Source organism: Apteryx mantelli, chromosome 4 (assembly GCF_036417845.1).
Source record: "Apteryx mantelli isolate bAptMan1 chromosome 4, bAptMan1.hap1, whole genome shotgun sequence".
NCBI lineage: Eukaryota > Metazoa > Chordata > Aves > Apterygiformes > Apterygidae > Apteryx > Apteryx mantelli.
In genome coordinates this window covers 45,353,139-45,377,041 of record NC_089981.1, presented here as the reverse complement: position 1 = coordinate 45,377,041, position 23,903 = coordinate 45,353,139, and the positions used below count along the sequence as shown (strand labels likewise).

Genomic DNA, 23,903 nt, shown 5'->3' with positions numbered 1-23,903 from the left:
TTCTGCACTCTCGCAAGACAGCTAAATAGCATCAGTCTCAAATCTTTTCCATGGAAGACTGCATTTCAATGCATCCACTGTGCTGTAAAAGGTTAACTCCTGCCCTCTCTGGCAGGCATGCAACAAGATGTTTGTGGTACATGTTAATCTCCTAAAAGTTAACAGCATTCAAATCTGCCCATCCCTCCATCATTTTCAGTCTAAACATCCATTTTGGTTCATTAGCTGCTGTTGCATTCTGCAGTCATTCTAATCCCAGATGCTCATGTATGGCTTCAGGCTCCCTTTTCTGCATCATCCCTTTTCCAAACAGGTCTGAAGCAGTTAGCTCCAGTGCCATTGGCCAAGGCTTGACTGAGTTTTCTGAGTCTGACTGAATGAAGTTCCTCACATGTGCTAACCCAGTTATAGGAATTTCACTGGAGAAAGCTACTACAAACTCACAGTGCACCTCAACACAGCAGTTTTGACCAGATATAGTAAGTAGCCAGTTTTTAACCTATTGAGTTTTACACCATACATGCTTTATTTTCCTTTTCATTCCTTCAAGCTCCTGAGCTACTCTTCTGTGAAGATGCCCATCAGTCAGAGACTCTTGACATATCCTCATGTTTGAATACTCAGAACACTAAGATCAGGGCCCCACCTTGTCTCAGCAGCCTCAGAGGCTTTCAAGGGCAGAAAGAGGCCAGACAGAGGTTTTATAGGTCTTCCCTGATGAAAGGCACTTAAGAACAACTGGGCATGAGTACACCTGAAGTGACCCTCTACAGCTAGTGCTGCACAGCCAGCAGGTACCTTCCACACTCTATTACCCTTCATTGCTGTGTAGGGATCTCCAGCAAAGGAGGAAGTACATTTCTATTGTGAGTAAGTCAAGAACCTATGCGAGAAGGAAGAGGAGGGTTTTTGCTGTGTGCAGTGTTCAGTTTCCCTTAGAGACACAAGAAAGAGGTGTAGCCAAAACTATCTAGAAGCATCAGAAAACCCAACACCTAGTGATGCATTCAGGGGTCCCAAGCAGAACAGCACTGGAATGCAGCTGCCTCTGAATACTAGCCTTCACTGTATCAAGCCTTATTCTAGCTCAGGGAAGGTTGTATCAGCTCCTGATCTGCCAGTGTTGTTCACAACTCATTAACTTAAACAGCCATATTACCCAAGATGGAAATCTTTCTTCTGTCCCCAAACCATGCTATCCTTCATTCTGTGGTGTTTTCCCAATGAATTTGTGGGTAGTGGGAAGGCAGATCCAGGCTTTTGAAGGTGTATTGCGATCCCAGCTGACTCATTAAGGGGGCCAACAAGCCTGTAGGTGAAAGATACTGAAGACTTCTGAAAAATCTGGGCAAATCCACACAGATTTCTGTCAGTTACCTTGATTGGGGGGTGGGGGGGGCAGGGAAGGAAGCAATACTACAATACTAGAGGTTCCCCATTGCCCTGCACATGCAAAATTCCTTGAACAGGAAGGTTGGGGGCAGGGCATACCCCACCACTCTATGGATGAACGTGCATTGAAGCCAAGGAAGTTTCCTTTGTTTGTTTTAAGTCTTACATGCCACATACCTCCTTTCTCTCAGTGTGGGCCAAGAGGATCTGTTCCCTCCTGCACCCCTACACTCCTACAGGGCTCACAGGCAGAGAAGTCTTTACTCATCCTTGTTTATTTATTAGAAAAGCCCTACAGGTCTAGGCATTTAAAATGAAGCATTGGTTACATGGAGTACATGCCCTCAGTCAGAGTCCAGAAGTTGCTGCACATACTGCAAAGGTGGATTGGGGCCAGCAGAGACCCAGTGACTTCAGCAGGAGATGCTGATATGGGTGTGAGACACTAACAGGGCAGCAGCAATCATGATCCAACCTTTTCAACATAGTTAGCAGGATAGAGTCCAACCTGGCCAGTGAGAAGTCGGCCCTTGCACCAGCCCTGCTCATCTTCCTCACTGATCTTCATTAGTTCTTCACCTAATAGTAAAAACAGTTGTTAGGAAGCAGCCTTGGAAAAGGTAGTGTGACCTTCTTTGTCAGAAGGACTCAAAAACAAAACTATATGTGTATATATATATAAAAATATATAAAAATGTCCAAATATCTATGCTTTTCCCTGTAGCACCCCCAGTATCATATTGTACAGTTTAATTAAAGCCAGAATTACTGACCTCTTCAGTATCTATGCTCAGTACCATCCACTAGATCAGGGACTTAGAGACCTTCACTGCTGCTGTTCAGCATCAGAAATCTTTGCTCCTGATATTTCTCCTGGCTTTCCTCCCCTCAGAGGAAAGTGTTTATAAACCAGAGGTATCAGAAGGCTCTTAGACATTTCTTTCTCAGTAGTACCTAATTCTACATATGTCTTCTGCAGCAAGTGGGAAGGACTTGTAAGAGGTTGCTAAGCTCTAGCTGTTAGGATCCAAGATGACTATTCCATGATGGACTCTCTGGCTTGGCCAGAAAGGCATGGAATCAGCTCATTTCTCAGACAATGACCAGGAAAGGCTCTCAACCTCCCCAGATCTGCTTTGAGAAAGGGCAGGAAGGTCCCCTTCCCATCAGTGCAAAGTTACACATCTGCCAGAGAGGGAGATTTGACTGCATCAAGAGGTCAGACCCACATCAGTAGCAGCTGAGTGAGAAAGTCATTTGCTGTCCAGCTTAAGCCCTATTGGTGCATGCTGGTCAGAGCAGATTCAGAGTGGATAGCTAAAGCTGATCAGTCATGCCTCCATTTAACTGTTAGAGCTGCTGAGTGGCAAAAGAGAGCAAGGAGTCAAGTTCTAGAGCAACCATATTGTAAGATATTTTAGAACAAGTTAGTAATAGGAAGTTGACTAGTATGGTAACGCAGCAGCATAGATGCTGGCCTCAGGCACAATCCTCTACTAAAGGACTTCAGTTTCTTTTTAAAAGAGGCGTATTTTGGAGATGTATAGCACAGACACCACATAAGACCCATAAAACAAGCAAGATTAGGGACACTCAAGATCCAGTTGTCCTCTTGGTGTTGGAGAGGTGGGCACATGCAAGCTGAATTTAAATGAGGAAAGAAAAAGGAAAGGGGTCAACATTTGTTTCAGCATTTTCCCTCACTCATTCTACTGGAAGTTGGGATCTCCACTTTCAAGATACCAATTTTAAACAGTTTGCACAATGTTTTTTGCCAGTTGAACTCTGCCTTCAGTAGTGCATGCCAGTCAGCTGGACTCCCCCCCCCAAGATGGCCATCTTCTGGCTATCTCAAATGACAAGCCAGACCACCTTTCTTGTACTTTAGAGAAGAGAGGGGTATAGTTTTCTCCCTGTGGCACAAGGGAGAAGCATCTGATGATTAAAGTCTCAAGACACAATGCAGAATAAGTGGCTGGCAGGCAGGATGTGTTTCACCATCTTCCCCTACACTGTGGCCAGGCAGTCTTTTTATGTGGACTCACTGTCTGTCTCAGTCTACAGATTGGACTGCCTAGGGTATCATCCACCTCAGGCTAGATTGGGATGGGTCAGGCCAGAGGAAGAACAGATTTCAGTTTTCAAGGGGATATCCAGATCTTGGAGTGTTTCAATCAGTCAGCCCAAGTGGGGACAGCAAGAGGTTAGTAAGAGATTAGTGCTTCTGTACCTGCTTTAAAGCTCAGCTCATCAGCCTCCTGTCCTGTGTAATCATACAGCGCTCGTACCCGTACACCTGGTACCTTTATATCCTCCTCATGCCCATTGGTATCCAGACACTTCTTGGGAGTGTCCTCATCTGACCACTCTGAAATGTCTTCCTTCCCTCCGCTGTATACATGGAAGGAGGAAGGGGATAGGATGGTGGTTAGAAAAAGCAGACTCATCTCTCTCACCTTCTCCTGAATCATGCACCACCCTGACCCCCAGAGACTGCTAAGCCACAGAACAAGGTGCAAGAGGCCAAAAGCCAAGTGAGACAGGGACAGGGAGGAGATACCAGGAGATACTAGATTTGAAAGCACCCCAGAGTCAGAACCCTGAAGGCTAGGAGGGCAATTCATTCTCACAGCTTTTGCACACATCCACACTCTCTTCATGACATCATCCTATTCCAGCAGATCTCACTCAAGGCAGGCCAGTTCTAACTGGAGAGCCCAGGTGCATCCAAGACTTATTCCAGCCAAGAATAAGAAAGATAGGAAAGGCCACATCTCCCATCCCAGACAGATGTGGCTGGAATGCCATTTTCCAAGTCAGGAGCAAGAGCAGAGGGGAAGAGCAGCAAAGGACAGGCACCTAGAGCCCAAAAACCCTGAAGAGATGTTCCATACTAACTTCACATGGGCTGATGCCCTCAGGCTGTCATAGAAGATGCTGTTCTGCTCCTCTTGATAGGAAAACCTGTAGATTGGCAAATAGGGCCCCTGAATCCAGTAGACCAGGATACTGTAGTGGCCTTGAGACATCTCTACATCCCCATTCTTTCCTGCCCAGTTTGCTTACATCAGAGCTGACCTTTTAAGGCAGGAAGGCAACTGACACAGTAGGACATGAGTCTCTTCAGCCTCTCCCTATTCTGCAGCTTGCTCCCTGGCAAGGGAAGCAGCTATACCCAGACTTGTCAGGTAGCACTCAGCACCACACCAGGGAAGAGTAATGCCTGTATTTAGTAAACAGTATAGTTAACTGGCAGGGCTACCAGTTCCCAACTCTACTCCCCCAGTCTGTGAGGAAAGAAATTGGGAAACACCTGTCAGAATCTCACACAGCATTAGACTGAACCAGGCCAGATCTCATCACTAGAGGGACCTTTACAACAAAGCATCTTATGAGACTGTACCTACTAGACAAAAACTACCCTAATCCGCTTTATCTACCTCATCTTTTTGAGTGGCATGGACAGGACCACAGGGCTGGAAATTGAAGACGTTAAGGAGGAGGTCACTCCTACCAATCTTACCTAATTTGTACATCTGGGCAGGACTGTACTCTTCCTAACCTAATGTATCCCAGACTTCAGCCCTTACCCTCGCCTTGTCTGCAAAGGGGTCTGTGAGACAACACCATCCCGTGTAGGCAAAATGCTGGTCAGCATCACATCATCAGCTATCTTACCACTCTTCTCCTTCTTGGTGATTGGCCGCTGTGTTTCAAGAGACCATTCCTGTTTGGGAAAAGCAATAATACCATCAAGCCACATAGGTCCAAGAGTACTAGGCATTTTTTTTTTTCTGAACAATAGAGAAGAAAAGTGCAAGAACAGCCAGGTCATACTTCAGTTGTGGCTGATTAATCAACCAGCCAGATAGCCTTGCAGGCACAGCAGGCGTACTCCTATGAAATCCCACAGTGCAGCAAGAGGGGCTGTGGAAGAGTTTATGATCAGAGGTTGTGCCAAAGCCCTAAACACTGACTCCTGTTCCTTGCCCTTGCAGCTGGCTGGCTGGAGTAGTTGCAGTTTGAAAGGCTTACACCCATCCCTTGGTGCACCAAGGGAGCTTTCAACATAAGAAAGTTTCAGGAGAGACAAACATACCAAGCCCAGTGAGCAGAGACATGTTTTTTTCCAAACAAAACTAGCAATCCACCAGTTTCAATAAAGCAGCTAAGTGGCAGGGATGGTAGTTACACACTCTAGAGTGATCGGTCACCTCAAACTGAGGCCAATTCATCGCCATGCCTGGCCCATGCGTGTTGCGCCACCACTTCAGGTCCTCCTGGTTGTCTGCAGCCATGATGACTTGGTAGAGATCTCGATACAATGCATGGAAGCTATGAGCAGGAACAAACAGAACCAACATAAATAAGCAGTTCCCCAAAACCCAAGTGTGAAGGAAGAACATAACTTCATGCACAATTACACAGCCTCCAAAGTCCCATAGGATTAAGAATGATAGAGAACCCTTGAGAAACACTTGGTCAACCCTATGAAAACAAAGCCACCTTCAAGGAAGAGTCAGTTGGCCTGAGAAACAAGACAGGCTTGTTTGATGCGACAGTGGCCAACATCTGATACCTTACAGCATACTTCATCAAATGAGCCTTGAGAAAGTCTGGCATGCTCTTGCACACAGACAAGGAATTGTCTCCAATTCATTGCCATTACCTTGAAGTATAGAAGCACAGAAGAGTTGGGCTGTACCTGCCTCCTTATATAACCCCTGTTTTAAGGGCAACTTGTGAGATAAAGGTAACATGAGCCCACAAAAGGTCTTTTGACTTAGGGCAGATTGAGTGCAACAGCTACAGATACTGGAAGGCAAGAGAGCTCCATTCCTCAGACTGGGGTTACATATAGCCACATGGAGGCATTGTGTAAAAAAGTTAGAAACACTTATCCACAAGATGATAGTACTGGACAGTACTGGAAGCCTAAGGGTTCAGAGGAAAGACAGAATCCTTTCTGTGAGACTAGCACTGTTCAAAACCAGAGATACCAGCAATGGTCAGACCAAAGAGACCCAATGACAGTTCTCAGACACACTTTGAAGGGGCAGGAATGAGACCTGTCTGATACAAGCCAGCACTCCCCTTCACAGACCCCAGAATCAACACCCCTCGCCACAGCCCAGGGCACCCTGGGCAGACAGACCTCCTGCATCAGGGCTGGTACCTTTCACTGGTAGAGAGGTTCAGATGCTGGTGCAGATTCAGGAACATCTCCTTAAAGAAGCACAGTCGCTTGCGCTCTGCTTCCTGGCAGCCCTCAAACACTTGCTCCATATCCTCCATGTAGCGGGGATTGTAGCGGTTCAGCTCTTCCAGCATCTTCTCATACTGATCCTTGCACTGGATCAATCCAGGAAGAAAACAGTGGTGAGATACGTAGCCTTGATATCAAACCAGTGGCCGTCCCCCACTCCAGCTTGGGACTGAAGAGAGTTTTCCCCTGCACTGCTAAACAAACACAGCATAGAAAGTAGCAGAAAACATCTTTCTTCCCCAAAGCTGGTATCCCAGCCCATTGCTCTCCTAGTGGTCTTGCAAGTTCCTTACTCCTCCTTACTATTCCTTCTACAGTAGGCTCTTCCACAGCTTTTCAGGTGGGCAGGCAAGCCAGCCACTTTCAGTAGCCAGCCTTCAGCTCTGCAGCTCCCACCTCCTGCACCAAATCCCTCATTTCCCTCCCCCTCTTTACTGATAAATGAGATCCTATCCAAAACCAAAGATAGTCTTACTTGCTGAAGTCTCATTCTAACTTGCTAAAACCTCAGACAATGAGATCCCATACCTCCTCACAGGTTTCAGCATGAGCAATTGCACTGATATTACAAGCAGCACCTTTTCCTTGAGAGGGGGGTATTCCTCATGACCTGTGTCTGTAGGAAACAGACTCACCTTCTCAACCTCCTGAGTGCACTTCTCTACACGCTCCTGCAGCTTGCGCAGCTGTTCCTGTGAGACAGAGGAGTCTGCCTTGGCATGGTTCTCCCTTGTATGGGCTGTCTTTTCCTCCTTCCGGGCTGCATGATAGTTTTTCTTAGAAGTCTCTACCTGTGGCAGGAGTGATGCAGAGACAAAGCCATGATCTTGACCACAGAGATCCTCCTTCACTCAGAGAGGGCACATTAACATCTTTGCTACAATTGGCAGCAGTTGTTTCAGAAAAAACACAATAGGAAAGGCCAGTTTGTTATTTAACCAGCCATGCTCCAAAGGGTCAAGATAACCTCCCCCTCCCCCCAAAGTGAACTCTTTCAACATTAACCTGCCACACAGACACTGAGCCTCTTACCACTGTTACCAAAGTCTTCCTATGTGGGAGGGTAGATACAAGGCCATCAAGAACAGGAGACCAGCAAGACATCTCTCCTTCTCTGGCATCCTCTGCCACACTGTCTAAACCCAGTGTGCTTGCCTAATAGCACTCACGATCAGGTAGCCAGCTGGGCTACCTTCGTTCACTCCTCCTTCCCCATTCACATTTTGCTTACATCTTTCAACTTTTTCACCCAGGGTTTCTGGGCCTTGCGGAACCCATCCTCTGCCTCCTTAGTCTCCTTGAAGCCCCCAATCATCTGCTTGTGGTAGGCCTCCTTCTGCCAGGCCTTGATCTTCTCTGAGTCTTCACCAGCCAGGTGGTTCCGGACATCTAAGTGAATTTCACTCAGCTTGTCTGCAGCTGTCAGGAAGGCATGCCAGGCCTTCTCCAGAGTGCCATACTGTGGACCTGCAGGGACAGGCATCACAGGGGCTATTATACCTCCTGCCCACAGAGAAGAGCACCAATTCTTTTTCTCCTACAAATATCTGTCAGTTTGGAGTCACCTCCCTAACTCTCCTCCATCATACAAGTCAGCATTGAGTGTCCTCCACACAGTCCCAACAGGCAGCATCTAGGCTGTTACAGCTGGCAGAGACAGGCACTCCTTTTGGGCAGCCTTAGCTGCCCCAGGCAGTGCCCAGAAGCAGAAAGTTTCTGCAGAAAATTCTCCTCACAGATCTGGCCTGAGCTCAGGCAGCAGTACCAGCTCATGACATGAGCTTCTGCTTCACAGACTAGTGGGCTCTTCAGGGCATTTGTTCCATTGTTTCCCATTATTTTGAGACACCCCATCAGTTTATGAGCCCAGTGCCACTGAATCACAGCATAAGTAGTTATTCTTTGATTGGAGGAGAGAGAGGGGAAAACAGCCAAGCCATCCTTAAAAGGAGAGATCTGCAGTTTGATTCAAAACTTGGACTGGCCCAAGGACTTGCCAAACTAAATGAATAGAGGGTATTTTTTGTAACCAAACACTGGCAATGCAGAGAAGGAATACCTCTCAAAGGAAATGGGAAGACTGGCTGCCAGAAAAAGAAAGCAGCCAAAACAGCTTCAGCAAAGAAAGAGGAGATGCACAAGAAAGCCACCTCCTTGGAGAAGAGAAGCTTGTCTCCCAAAGAAACAGCCTCACCCACAGTGAGACCCCATACTCAAGGAATAAAGTGCTACTACCACAGCCTGTTCCCACCACAGCCTGCACACCTTACCCTTCTCCACATTGGTCCTCCACTTGCGGGACCACTCTGTTAGCTGCTGGGCATAGTTCTTCTCTATCTTGGCTCGCTCCTGGAAGCAGGAGATTAAGTCATTGCAGAGCCGGTACCCATCATCCACACGCTTCACTGTCCGCCTGTAGTTTCCAGCCTGAAATGTGACAGTTCCATCACTCTTACTGTAATGACTTTCACATCCCTTCAGAACAGGCAGCAGCAGGTCAGTCATTGCATAGTGAGGGAGCACAGACCCTCCTGAAACTAGCAGCTGGGCTCAGATCCCCCTTCTGGTGCTCTCTTGCTGGGGGCAGAGCAGTGGAAGGAGGGAACTGAGATGTTCTGGTTGTCTCTCACAGCTCAGAATCAGCTGAACAAGGAACTCTTGTTCCACAGCATCTGGGGAGGAAAAGGTAACCTCCTCCTTGCAGTACCATACAACTTGTTACTGAACCTCCCCACAGTTCCTCCCTCCCTTCCACTCCAAGGGCAACACATCACCCAGGAACTTGAAACTCCCCCCCAATTCTATGAGTGGGAGGAAAGATGACATTCCTACCTCCCTCACACCCTGATCATCCTTCCTTACCTCCCAGAAACTGCCCCCAGGAGCATCCCCACCAGCATCATCTTCTGATGACATTGCCACTCTTTTCTTGCAGCAGAGAATTTTTGCAGATTTCAGTTAAGCTGAAAAGAGAGAAAAGGCAATTTTTAACACAGCACTGTCTGAGCCTTTGCAGAGAGCACAGTCCTCCACTGATTTTACAGCTGGAGAAGCCAACTTACAGTCCCACAGGCCAGTACTGGCATCGCTGCACCTCCAGAACTAAATGGCTAGGTCCAGCAGAGGTGCTCAGGACTGAACCTGCCCCCTCCCTCCCTGCAGAAGGATGGCCTCCTTGGCAGACCTAAAGCACTTTTGGAAAGGACATTGTAGAAGACAACCTTGCCAAGTCTCAGCTATACAGATCTTGGAGGTGTTGGTGAATCCAACACCTTTCAGCAGCAGCAGCAACCTCTGCAGAGATTCCTTTCTTAACCAAGGCCCTCAGGAGAGTAGTAAAAGCTACAGAAACTGAAGAAGTAGCTAAAGCTACTTGAAATGTGCCTTGAAACACTTAAAAATAAGTCTTCTGTCAGAGATGACTCCAGCTTCCCAATATGAGTCAGAATTAAGGGATTACACCAACTGACTGGAGAAAACAAGGCTGAGCAGTCAGCAGGCAGGCATGTCCTGAATGAGTAGGAGCCCTATAAACTGCCCACCAGCTGAGCTGGGCTTGAACAGGAACTACAGAAAACACACCAAGACATACCCAGCCAAATGGCCATGCAGTGTGCATGCCAGTTTCACAGCAGCACTGCTTCCCTAGCAACATCTTTGTAGAGCTGGTGTTTCCATTACACTCAAGTCTATCACTGCATTAGGCTCAAGATCTAGACTAGAAGGTGAGAGGTGCATCTCACCTGCAGCTGTCTCAGTATTTCTGCCTGTTCTCCTGTACAAGTTTAGGCTGCCATTTTGTTCCCGGCATGGTGTGACACTAGGAACTCCCTAGGAGGAGGTTCAAGGATGCTCTTGTGATCATGCAGGAAGCAGAGAGGGAATAAGAGAAAAGCCCAGTCTCACACATGCACACCCCCTCTCCATCCTAGGCAAGCCTGGCTTAGTGCAGCATAGATGTCCTCCACCGCTACTTCTCCTCTTGCACATTCCTGGTTATAAAAAGCTTCCCTCACACCCCAGAAAGGTATCTGCTCATTCTGCCAGCCCCCAGAGCACACACAGCAGAGGGATGAAGATCAATTCAAGAGTCCCTGTCTCCCACCTCCTGCAAATCCTTCTCAGTATGTCCGCTATAGTGTGAGCCACAGCACAAAGTGCCCCAACACAGACTGCAGGAGTTTCCTCCATTTCCAGAGACTGGCTCTGTTTGCCCAGTCTCCATATGGAGAGTGTAAGAAGTACATTAATGCTGTTTCTCTGGGTTTCTCCAGAAAGCTGGAAGTACCGAATTCCAGTCATAGAACCTAGTTGTTAAATGAGATGCGACACAGGTGCACAAACCTTAAAACCTGAAGAACACCTCCACCCACTCCACCAGCCATCCCCATTCCCACCCTCCATCCATCAGCAGGCTGCAAAGTTATCTTATGTGCCTCCAAGGCAAGCAACTTTACTTTTGTCCCCAGAAGCTATGTACCTGAAAGAGAACACACTTGCCAGCTGCCCGCTGCTCCCCTATGTTCTGAGCTCTTCAAACACCTCAAAATGGACTGGAGGAGAGAGAGACAGGCACAGTTAGACACTGTCACTTCTTTGCAGGGATGCTGCCCATTCTGGCACGTTGCAGTCCCAGGGTAGGAATGAGGGTGTCCCCATCTGCCAGCTACTAGGAGGGGCACCCTCTGATATAGCAGCTGCAGCCACTGTGCCTCCCGAGATGCCACGTTCCAGCACGTAGGAGAGACGCCAAATCCTTGTGTCACAAGATCTAGCCCCAGAGAGAGTTAAAATAGAAACACTGGGGCAGCATGACGGCACTGTGCGGGAAAGGTAGCATCACAACAGCTGAGCAGAGGGAACAGCTCACAGCCAGAAAGGTCTAAATTAGGCACATTCCCCAGGCACAGTACATGGGCCTGGTCCCCCCCTCACTGAACAGGGTCTGGTCTAGCAGACCCCACTGCCTCTATGCACTTCTGCCCTCACTTTTAGACCTAGCTGACTTTGGGGGAAGACAGGAAAGACGGACATACTTTCTCCAGTCCCTTTTTGTTAAGGGTGACAAGGATTGACATACAAGTCAAAGGATTAGGTGACTCTGCTTTAAAAGCAAAACAAGAGACATGTTCTGGTGACAAGGCCTGGAGTCCTTTTAGCACCAGTGCCCCCAACACTGCCTGGTGGGATGCAACTCTCTGGAACTTGTTAGTCCCTTGGTTCCGTGAGGCACATCCATCACACTGTTAGAAATACTTGGTCAGAAATCTTTATCTTGCCATTATGTCATTGGTAACTGCCACCAACTTTCCACAGAGGAAAAGGAAGTAAAAGGCCTGCAGGGGCTAAGGGAAGTGAGGGTGGAAAGAGGTCTGTTTACCTCATATTCACTTCCCTGAAGATTTACTTCAAATATCAAAAGTGTATTTAAAAAACACCTCCCCCACCACCCCAAAAGCCCTTCTGCTCAGTCAGATGTATCCACCTGGCTGAGGCTGGGAGGTTAGGGCAACTGAGAGTTAATACAGCTGAGAGAACAAACTGCAAAACCCAGGAGAAAAGGGGATTTTTAGTCAGATATTAAGACAGTTCTGGAGCAGAGGTGGGGAAAGAAGAGGAAGGAAAGGAATGGGGAGTGGGTTATTGCAGACAGACTAGTGACCTTTGCCAGGGGGAAGAGTTGAACACTTATTCAGGTCACTTGGTTTAAAAGTTACAGCTCATCATAAACCTTCACAACTTAAGTGGTCCCCCAGTAAAACCATACTATACATTCCAGATATTGCTAAGATTAACCTCTCCTCTGCCGCCACCCCCCCCCCCAAAAAAAAAGTTACTTAAAAATATAGTTGATCTGCCTGCCAGGCCTTTCCTTTCTCTCTCCTCATGAGGAGGCAGATCAATTAGATATGACCCATGAAGGCTGTATCACTTTTTCTGCCCTCCCCCCGCCCCCACAGGTACACACACACACTTCTTTATCAGGAAGCAATGAATCACAGACATGCCTTCTTTGGTTTCCAATTCAGGCTCACTACACAGTACTAGAGTTTGGGAGTAAATACAGAAGACTTGTGTGTCAAAGTGAGGTTGTTCATTTGAGGAACAGTCAATAAAAAAAGACAGAACCCAAAACTGTTCTTTCCGCAGTTTCCACATTAAATTTGAGCCATGTCTACTTATTTTTTTTCGGGAGTTACAAGCCCAAATAACTGAATTTACCACCAAGATCTGTGGGCTCTGAAAAGCAATAGCTATGCTGGGTTAGACCAAGGGTCCTTATTGCCCAGTATCCTTTGCAGACAGTGGCCAAAAGCAGCATCTTCCCTAGCTTTGATGACAGAGCAAGCATACATGGTGCCTCCCCGCATACTCTCCAAGCCTCTAACTATTTGTTGACAGGGACTTCCTGAGCTGGATGCGGCATCTGTGAATTTAGTAACCCTCAATGGATTTCTCTTCCATTAACTTCTCCAATCTCCCTTTGAACTCACATGAGTTTTCAGCATCCACAACATTATGTGTCAAAGCATCCCACAGCTTAAGGCTCTATTGGAATCATCAACATAGTAGCAATGTGGGAGAATTAAAAAAAATATACAGTCTCTACAGATTAAACTCCATGAACTGAGTAGCACCCAGTAAAGTACTTGTCACCATAGCAGTTGTACAGACTTTATAGAAGTCCAGAAAAATCTGTCCTGGTAGAAGCAAAAAGGTCAAAGAATGAGAAGGACTCTGTTCAGCTAGACTTTTTCTGGACTTCACATACTCCATGAGCCCCTGCCAGTCAGCAGATCAAATTGGATCTGCACACAGACTTATGGAAGGTACTTAGTACTGCACACAGGGGCTGAAGAACAGCTGCTGCTGTCACCCTGAGCCCAAGAAGAGCAAATAGATTGCCACTCCACCCCCTCATGCCTAGTTATTCCTGAAACACCATATGTATTGTGAGCTGCCAAGAGCCTGAGACCAAGGAAAAAGTTAAGTTTGCCAGGAAAAGTGAATAGATGATTATTATACATGCCAAAGTCTGGAGGCTGTTTTACAGCAAGGTAGAGAGATGACAGGGATACCTTGTTGACAGCTTAATGTAGCAGGAGCCACCATGTAATTCAGGAGGGCTGGCACAGCCTGTACAGGACAAGCAATATAACCAGAGTTGTTGGAGGTGTGTGGGTCAAAACCAGGACTCTTCCCGATGTTACTGCCACCTCTGCTAAGGGCAGGATATCCAACAAATCAGACTTGCAGGGCAGAGGAATGTTTATTCTCTCCTGCTTCCTCTTTCAGCTCTAGCAGTTAAGAGCTACTTGAGACCTTGCTGAAGTTCCTGCAAAGACAAGCTCTCTGAAGAAGCAGGGAGAGAGCAACCACACCTCTATCCACTTCACACCTCCACCAGATTACACACAAGGGCATCACAGGCATCATTACAACCAGCAACATTGGCTGGACAAGCTGAACCATGCAAATGAGATTTCTGCAGAGCTACAATCCTCTTGCTAGTGGTGTTAAAAAAGTACTTCCCTCCTTCCCACAACAACCTTCTCTCACTCAGGACCAACATAGTTTTGTGAACCACATCTGCTATCAGCTCCCTATTAAGCTATCCAAAACTGGCTCTTGGTCCTTAGTTATGAAAATGTGTTGGAATGGCTCAGGACTGCTTCACTGATACTGAGCTGCATTCAGGCAATGCCAAAGCACTTGTTATGGCATAGCTGTTTCCACCTTTAATTAGGCTCAAACAAACAACAAACAACTGAAGCACAGCCACAGGAGAAAACAAGTGATACTTGATCACTGTCACCCACATGGGCAGCGAGAAGTTTGTACAGGTGGAGGTGGTCTTATCTCTGTATGGCTACTGCAGTCTTAATTTTCAGGTCATGAGACAGTTTCATCCCCTGAATCCAGCAACTCCACAGGGCTTATGGCAGAGTGGCTAATGTTAGCACACTCAAGCTGGGTGAGGGGCAGCCAGGGCCCCCCAAGGACAGTGAGGGAAGAAGTGCTGTGGAAGCTAATTGGCAAAGTGCATCTCCCTTTTCCACAGGGCCAAGAGCTGCACTAATTTGTGACTTAGCAACACACCAGGCCTTCTTAAAGCTCCATTGTCTTCTTTAGACTCTTAAGCATATTGCTGATCTCACCCCACTCCAGTCAGTCATACATCCCAGACCACAGTTTCTCTACCCTCTGACCAATGCAACAGGCTAAAATCTTCTTTCAGACATGCATGGATCTGGCAATGTGAAAAGTTTGTCTTTTTGTTGTTTGCACAACACTAGTACAGTAGGGTCCTGATCCACAATTAAAGCTTCTAGACACTATAGTAATAATCTCTCTTCTCTAGTTCAGAAGTCTTTCCCTAAGGCAGGTAAGCCACAGAGATCCTCTTCCTTCTATACCACACTCCAATACTTCCACCCTCCAAATGCCTAGGGCATCACTTCTGTACATTGCTCGACTGCCTCCTGAGGCTCCTTGTGAGCAATTATTTTAGTAGGTTTGCCAAGAACAAGCCTCTGAACTCTGCAAATGCGCAAAGGGCTGCTGCATACAGCCCTGCAGGAATTCCTCCATAGAAACAGAGCTCAAACACTGTGCCAGGCAAGGCCTTCTGCCCAACTCCTTTTCCCTTTCCTGAGTACTACAGCAAGCAGTGGATACAGACAGAGCTAGGAACAAGTTGAATTATATTTATCCAGTAACTGGGGCTTTGGTGGACAGGTATTTTTACTATGGAGCAATTTCTGCCTAGGCATTAAAGACAAGCTAAGCAGAGTTTTAATCAGGAATGGGCTGCTACTAGCTCATTTCCACCTCAAGACAACAAAGCAACAGCGTGAGATTTCTGCGACCAATTTGCTTGGTTCCCAAAGAGTCACTTTTCCTATAGAGTAGGCAGTGGTGAAGGTACTGTTTTCACCCCAGCGCACTTCTGGTTTAGGTTGCAGATAACCATTTCAATCTGAGCAACCAAAACATACAGAAGGACAACTGCCATGTCTCCCCTCACAGAACAGGAGACCTGAAAACACTTTGTTTTTCTTCTGCTCATTTGTTGTCAGAAAGGAACTGGAGGGCTGGAGCCAGGAGGTACCACATGACACTAGCAGAGCAGTGAACAGGATTGCTGGTGGTACAGCAATACTAGGAAGGTTCCTGATGCAGAGAATGAAATGGGGCAGAGGATGGGGTTTCCCTTCCAGCCTCTCTAACTCTACAGATGGGCATTCAGTAGCTCTGAACCAGTGACTGTAATGATGCTCCAGTAACATGCTCTCCACTGCTATTATATAGGAGCACTGATATTTACTAGAATACTCACCTTTCCAAAAAGGGGGCCTGGTTCTTCTCTGCAGCTAGAGAGAGTGCCAGGTAGCACACAGATCCTCCAAGAAGCCTGTGTGCATGAAGTGACTTCTCCCCAGCAAAAACATCCCTTAGAGATATTTATCCCATTGCTGTGGTCACACCCTCGGCAGAGTCACCCAACCAGGAAAGGGACTAATAGCCAATGTTTCCCAGACGCTCCCTAGGGACTGAAGCCTGCCAGGGCTGCTTAGTGCAGTTTCGAGAAAGATTTCAGCTGGGCTCTCCAGCTGGGGAGAGGACAGAGACATTAGACAGAACAGTAACTACACACAAAGGTCACTTCAGCTACATGCAAGCCTGTAACAGAAGCCTGTCTCCAAGATAGTGATTCTCCAGAGATCAAGTGGCTATCCACTAGCAGACTTCCCTGTGGTTATATTGAAGTATTAAAATACAGACAAGATCCTCCTCCACTTAAGGGGCTGACCTCTTGAGCCTACAGGCTACTCCACTGCTCTCCCCTGTTTCAGACCATACTTTCTTTATATTGGTCTACTCCAGAGTTCAGACTGAGCTAATGTCCTGATGACAGGCATCCCCTCTTTGCCTTACCCCAAGTTGTTTTTAAGTGTTCAGACAGAATGAAATACTTTTCACATTTATTGGTTTCAGGCTACTTCCCTGCCCAGTTGTCAAAGACCAAGACTGTAGAACAGTCTTCTACCCAAACACTGTTGCTGATCTAAGGGTTAAGATTTCTGACCAGAATAGCTGTGCGAGGCAGAAAGCTTTGCATAGGCATTGTTGTGCCAGAGAAAGAAAACCCTGTCTTTTCCAGTATGAATCAGGAGATCTTTAGCGTTACAGGAACACAGAACTGTCCTGGTCAACACAGCAGTTATCAGACAAGATAAATGAAGGAATGTGTTGGGCTATCAAGGTCTGTTAGCTTTTGTTTCTCTCGATTGTTCTTCCTATGAAGAACATGATTGTAAGCTCAAATACCCACAGAGTGAGGCACTGAGGGAATCAGTGCTGCCAGCAGCAGGACAATGGAGTACCATACTCTAACAGGGCAACTGACCTTGTTCACTCGATATGTTCAACATGGTTGCTGGAATAAGCTTCACAAGTGTGCTGTGCCTGTGTATTTAACAGGCAGCTATAATTAAGAGCTGAGGATAGCATGATAGAGATGCATCCAAGCTACCAGAAACAGCACTGTCCTAGCCTGCTTTCTTAGCTGTGTGAATAGCCCAACTCCCATTCCATACATCAGTCAGCATGCCTGCTTCCCCGTTCTCACACCCACTAGCTTGCCCTTCTCTCAAGGCAAGGCTTTAACCCCTGCAGATGCAGAGAACCTGCCACTATTGTCCCACTCTCCTGAGCCTCCTCAGTTGCTTGCTTCCATGCTGCATGCTTCCTACCCTACCATATCAGGGTCAGGTAATAAGCATCAAGCTTGCCAGCTGACTCATACAATCAGCTCACCTCTTAACCAGAAAAGACCCCAAGCAAGCTATGTTATGAAGAAACTATTTCTTTCCTAAAGCATCACTGATAAACAGGTGTTTAAAATTCCAATAAAAGCAATTATAATCCTCCTGAACAGTCAGTCTGCACCATGTGTGGACAGTTTTTCCAGTATTTAATCTACATTTCACCTTGTCACAAGCTTTTCTGCACTCAACTTACAAAACAAGATCAACAGTCCATCCTGTAACACAGTTGCCTGTAACTTAGTAAAGATATCACAATAGCAGGCTGAGCCAGTCCACCTACTTCCAGCTTGGAGTAAGGAAGTTTGCTTTGTTCATATCTTTACTTGAACAGCAGTGATCCTAACAGAACAGAATGCCCCAGCCTCAGCCTACCCAGAGCCAAGGAGAGGAATAATGTGTGCAGGTTTTTGCCTTTTTTTTTTAAGCCACAGGAAACTGCTGTTAGCCCATGTCAATGGAACATTCTCCTTCTGTGATTGAGTCACCTTGTAACCCCCAGAGCAGGGATCAAGTTTACTTGAATACATTAAGAAGTCTTAAGGAAGCAGACCGCAATCAAACAACCTTCAGAAGAGCCACAGCCCAGTTAGTTCCATTCTAGCACTGAACTCCTGGTGGTGCCTTGCTTCAGGCTGCACAGTAGTCAAGTGACTCCAACCTTTTCTGCCTCTTCCTCCCATTTGGAAGTCATTGTATTTTAACCCAGCTGCAGTTCTGCATACCTCTATACCAAAGTTTATTTCCAGCTTCATTTTACCAATGCTTAGTTTCCATTACAATAATTGCTTTTTGAGGGAGGGAAATGGAAGAGAAGGATAGAGTTGGCAAGTATTTGTTGTTCAGACCAAGCGCATGGCAATCATATAACCAGTCAGTTCTAAGTACTGCATTTCCTTATTTCTGGTTGCATCAAACAGGATTCCGGTTTGGCTTGGTAAAAGCTTATAGTTTACTAACAATGTTTATGTGAACACTTTCTTCCAAATATTCATATAATGCAAACAAGAGCCTGAAAGAAGACTGTGCACCAAGGAGTCTCTGAAGTTTATCCAGTGCCCTGCACAGCTCCACACACAAACAGGCTGTTGAAGGAAGCACAAGCAACTTTGTAAAAAAAAAAAAAAAAAAAAAAAAAAAAAAAAAAAAAAAAAAAAAAAAAAAAAAAAAAAAAAAAAGCAAGCAGTTGAATAAGATAGGACTGAGCCCTGGGACATCTCTTATGTTAATATGGAAAAGGAGAAGAGGTGAGAAGCATCAGACTCATTGCTTCTGTTTTGTGCTGTGGTCAGCTCCTCCACTTTGATGATGGTAAGGCTCTTTGTTCACTTCTTTCCCCACCGGAGCTAGGTTTACTCAATTGCTTCCTCACAGGAAAATCTAAACAACATAAAGAACATCTGCAAGGGTAAGGCAGAGTTCAGAGCCATATGAACTGGCAGGACTATGGACAGACTGCAACACAGAGCCATTTTGGATGACTGCAGTCTTTTCTGGGACCAGACACATGAAAAGAAAGCAAAATTTGCTCTTTGGAGTGGGGAGAACATCCAGTAACTTAGATTCCCTTCATAGCATCTCCTGGTCTGAGAGAAGTTGGGCAGATTCAATCATTTTGACAGTACTCCATTCCTAAAGGTAGCCATATGCCTTTCTGACATATTTCCCAGAGACAGCAGAGATAGCAAGGTTGAAGTAGGGCAGCCATTAGGAACTGGCCTGCACTGTGACTATTCATACTTCACACATTCTTCCTGAAAGTAATTATATTGGATGTCATGCAAGAACTTTTGTCTACTTTCATACTGTCTGCACAGAATCTGTTCTTCAGTATCAATACTGTACCTTCAGCCCTCTTCAAATTAATTTTTGGATCTCAGGCTGAGGAACAGGACTATCAATATAAATACACTTCATATTCCAGGTGTTATCAACTAGACTCCGAGAGAAGACAAGAAAATGGAATAGTCAGCCCAAAAAGCACACACTACAGAAGAAATTTCAACTGTTTGGCATCACTGGAATGTCATTTGCTATCTCATCCCATTGCCCAGAGCACAGATCTCTTCTGATCTGCAGGGTCCAACCTGACATGCGAGGAGACAACACCAGCAAGCTTTTTAAAAGCAAAAAGTACAAACAGATCAATCCAGTGGGTTTTATTTTCCCCTTCAGGGCTTCCTGAACCAACTCCTATCCCACAGGTCAAGAGACTTTTTTAGTTTGCATTGGGGTAGAAGCCTGCTAGCTCTCCCTCTGTCTCAGCAGACACAGCAGTATCTGCCTTCTCTCAGGAAGGACTTCCCATTTTGGTTGCTGGCCTGGTTCACAAGCTCAGCCATCTCCATTTAGAAGATGACAGCACAGCTGTGCAAGACAGGCTCTGAGTGTCTGCCTTCAGAGATTCATGGCCACTGGCAGAGCACCCTCCAGCTTTGCTGGAGTCAACACCAGGCTTTTACCCAGGTTTCCAGGCAGTGGGGCAAGCACTCCTAGTGCAAGAAAGGGCAGACTGAAAGCACCAAGAAGCAATAATAAATACCTAGATTAATTCAAGAAGTGAAATATACTGCAGCTTCTCCCAATCCTCCATGAAGGCCTCTTGCCCTTGTCAGAGACAGGGAGGAAACCCACTTCAGAGCTCTACCCAGAAGCCCTGCAGCCTGCACAGCTCAGCATGTATGGGAACAGCAGAGGCTTGGCAAGGACACAGAGGGAGAGGGGGAAGTTGCCACTAATAGATAATCATCTATAGGTGACTGAAAAGATTGACCATGTTCCCAACAGCCCATAAGGCATGCACCATATCTTCCTACAGACAGGAGATACATGGGTTGCGCAAGCTCAAAGCATTGACAGATGAGACTGGAGACTTAAAGCACTGTCAGCTCTGGGCTGCCTGCAGCAATTTAACTCCCCTAACCCGGAAAAATTTAATGCCAAGCCATGATAAACAGAATCCTACCAGAGTCATCTACTAGGAGAACATGAAATCCTGCACAAGCCTAATGCCTCTGGATCCAGGCCCCTGATACCATGGAGATCCCTCATATGCCAGTTCAGCTAACTACAATGCCCAGTGACAACCACTAGATTTAGCGCACACAAATTCTGACCATCAGAAGTCTGAAAGGCTCCTTCCCATTGTGCAGTTCACAGAAAGGAGAAACCACTGCAGGCTGAAATATGATTAGGATGCCAGTCACACATATTGCCTCGCAGCACCGCCCAGCTTCAGCCCACATTTCAGCTTGGAGGAACTTGATGAAACTATTGTACCAGTCACTGAAACAGAGCTGGATGATCACAGCAGAGGACGCACCAGGCTCTTTGCACTGACATTATGCTTTGTGCTGGAAACTCCTTGTGCCCAGTCAGAGAGCATTTGGATGTTAAGTTACAGTGGTCACCATGCCACATGGTAGCAGTAAAAAGCTACAACTTGAACTGCTTCCTAACTGCTCGAAGGATGCAAGGCTCTTTTCTTACTCTTCAGAGAGCAGAATCCCAAATCCTCCATGAAAATTTCCAGATACAATAGTTACCATTTTCTATCCCACCCACTAAGGCCTTTACACTAAGATTCCAGGGGCAGGGTTTTTGTTTTGTTTATCTGACAATTCCGCGTCATACAGCACCATCTACACCCATCGCACTAAGTAAGTAGTGATAAAATAGCTTGCCGGATCAGAAAGTCTGTTTTAAAAAGATAAGAGTCCCTCAAAGGGCTGAACAGCTCTCTTATTGTTTAGGCATTTCCCCATGAACTCTCATGGGCAGCCCAAATTCACGTATCACTGATCAGCTGATGGTGAAAACAGAGGCAGTTTATTAGTGCTCTCCCATCAAGAGCATAGCTTCTTCCACTCAGGCTACAGGCAGATACTTTTAGCTTTTGAGGTTCCCAGTTCAACCCCTGGACACCAGCCATCACACAAACCAAACTGTTCAAGCAGCAACTGAATGATCTCTAGCCCTCAAAAGGGCCAGAGTGAGAAATATACAGTATTTTCTGCCTTTGGAAATACCATATGAGTTCCTAACAGGATCAGATCTTGCCTCTGGTGCTGTGGCTGACTACAAAACTAAGAATCCCTTAAAAAAATCCCTTAAAAAATAATCCCTTAAAAAAGAGCTGTCACATTACAAATATACCTGACAACAACATTGAATTAAAGAAAAAAATTTTTTGAAGCTCATGTTTGTCCAGGAAAAGCCCAGAAAATTCAGACTAGTTCTTGTACAGTCTACAATAAAATAAATGACTAAAAGCCTCAGTTATTGTCCAGTGAAGAACTGGATTTGGGGCCGTAGGATTTTCGGGCTTTTATGGCTTGGTCTCGAGTCTGCCAAGGACCTGCATAGAGGTGACATTTTAGCACAGTCCAGGGCCAATCCTCATTCATTCACTGGAGTTTGAAAATGGTGTTCCATGTGGGCAGGAGTTCTCAGGCCTATACATAGCCGACACAGTCATGTTACCCCTTTTTACAGCCTGAGAAGACAGCCTTCACTAGAACAAGTGCAGGCAAGCCAGGGAAGCTCAAACTGGCAGGTCAGAGGAAATGAAAAAGCAAGTAAAGCAATACAATACGACAGGCACAGAACAGGGAAGGCAGCAAGTGGCTAACCCAGTTCACATATTCATTCTGCTCCAAGCTGCCACTTGAAAGAAAACATAAGTATTTTGGGGAGTTTCCAGTGAGATACTACGAATGACACAAAACCCTGATGAAGCAGAACAGCCTCCACTTCACACAGCATTCGTTGCACACTTCACAGAAAGGTGAATCCTTCCCCCGAAAGAATGCGCCCAGTTATGCAATGCACAGGCAGAAGCTCCACTGCAACTCCACCCAGAGACCAGCTCACACCTGGAGCAAGGAGTATCAGGACCCCGTCGTTTCAGCCCACACAGCGCAGCGGTGCGTTCTGCTCCCATGACGCACAGAGAGGTATTTGAGCCCTCGTAAGGCTTAGTGACTCCTCAGCGACATTTGAATTCCAGGGTGGAGTGGGAGGCTCTGCTAGGGTTTTGTATTGCAATCAATTACTGTCGTATCAGAAATTCCTTCTTGCGAATTAGGTTGGCAGTTGAATTCAGGGGAAGAGAGGCTCATCTCCTGTTTTGGGCGGTAGAAAGCACCCCTCGGGTAAGGAGGTTTACAGAGCAAAGGAAGAGGCCAGAATACTTCCCAGGGCCAGGAGTGCGCGCCTGGCGGTGGTCAGCTAACCTTCCCCTCACCCCCGCGCTCGCAGACGACTCGGAGCTTGAAGAATTGAAGCAGGCAAAGAGCGCATACTTGGCACAGAAAGTGGCAAAACTGGTTAACGCGTTCGAGCCACCCTAGCTCCGCTTATTGATAGTTTTGCGGAGACCACGGATCCCGCCTTCTACGCGCGGGGACAAATCATAGCCCGTTCTCTCCAGTGCTGGACGCTCAGGCCCACTAATACCCTCCGTGTTTATCAGCTCCGTGCCAGAGAGGACAGCGTAACCCCGCCGCAGGCCGGGCACCGCCGCGCCACCCCGGCCTGCCCCCGCCCCGCGCCCCCCTCCCCGCCGCCGCAGCCCGGGCCCCGGCCGGGGGAAAGGGGGGGCGAGGAAGGCCGGGACAGCCCCACTGGCGGCGCCGCTCGCCCCGGGACGGCCGGGGGAAGGGGCACCGCCACGCAAGGGGCAGCCCGAGCCCGGGGCAGCGGCGGCGCGCTCCCCCCGGCCGCGGGCCGCTGCCCCCGCCGCGTCCCCCCGGCCGCGGCTCCGGTTTCAGAGCGGGAGGCGACTCAACATGGAGCCGGCGCAAAGGGGCCCCTGCGCCCGCCGCAGGGGCCGAGCCGCTCGCCCCGGCGGCGGGACCCGGCGTCCGCAGGCAGCGCTTCCCCCGCCGCAGCCTGCTGAGAACCGCGGAGCCCCCCAGCCCCGCCGCCGCCGCCGCTCCTACCGGCCGGTCTCCTCTCCGCGCCGCCGCCCGCTGTCCCGCTCCCCGCCGGGCGGCAGCGACCGGCCGGGCAGCGCCTCCCCCACCCGCCCCCTTTCCATTAGGAAACTTTTCCCTTGGAGCCGCCAGCTTGTTTGCCACGCTGGGCTGCCCCGCCGCCTCCCACCGGGAGGCGGCGGCGGGGACCAGGCCGGGACCCCCGGCGCCCCGCGGCGATCGGGTCGGAGAGCAGCGCCGGGGCAGGCAGGGGCGCGGGGCAGGCGCGACCCCGGCACTCACCTCGCGGGCGGCGCGGGGGGGCGGCGGCGGCGGCGGCGGCGGCGGCGGCGGCGGCGGCGGCGGCGGCGGCGGCGGCGGCGGCGGCGGCCACCTGGGCTGGGAGCGTGCCGGGCCCTGCCCCTATTTCAGCGGCGGGACGCGGGGGCTCCCGCCCCGCCCCGCCCCCCCGCAGCCCTTGATCCCATTAACGGGCCCGGC

The 23,903-nt window shown here is 48.0% G+C and overlaps 1 protein-coding gene across 6 annotated transcripts; it reads right to left on the bottom strand.

Moving 5' to 3' along the window:
- Positions 1–1,651: 1,651 nt before the first annotated feature.
- PACSIN3 (protein kinase C and casein kinase substrate in neurons 3) lies at positions 1,652–23,767 on the bottom strand. 6 transcript variants are annotated; one of them, XM_067296378.1, is made up of 12 exons: positions 23,706–23,721; positions 11,139–11,211; positions 9,521–9,621; positions 8,929–9,085; positions 7,890–8,125; positions 7,294–7,449; positions 6,569–6,744; positions 5,607–5,727; positions 4,983–5,119; positions 4,291–4,356; positions 3,623–3,783; positions 1,652–1,971 (listed from the first exon to the last, which is right to left on the bottom strand). In XM_067296378.1, exons 3-12 carry the CDS (start codon positions 9,572–9,574, stop codon positions 1,856–1,858), a joined length of 1,380 nt encoding a protein of 459 aa, XP_067152479.1. In that variant the 5' UTR covers positions 9,575–9,621; positions 11,139–11,211; positions 23,706–23,721; the 3' UTR covers positions 1,652–1,855. The 6 variants fall into 6 exon arrangements, with proteins under 6 accessions (XP_067152479.1, XP_067152478.1, XP_067152481.1 ...); XM_067296377.1 differs by lacking the exon at positions 23,706–23,721 and adding an exon at positions 23,430–23,497; XM_067296382.1 differs by lacking the exon at positions 23,706–23,721 and adding an exon at positions 23,430–23,503 and having other exon boundaries at positions 1,880–1,971; positions 3,696–3,783.
- Positions 23,768–23,903: the final 136 nt, after the last annotated feature.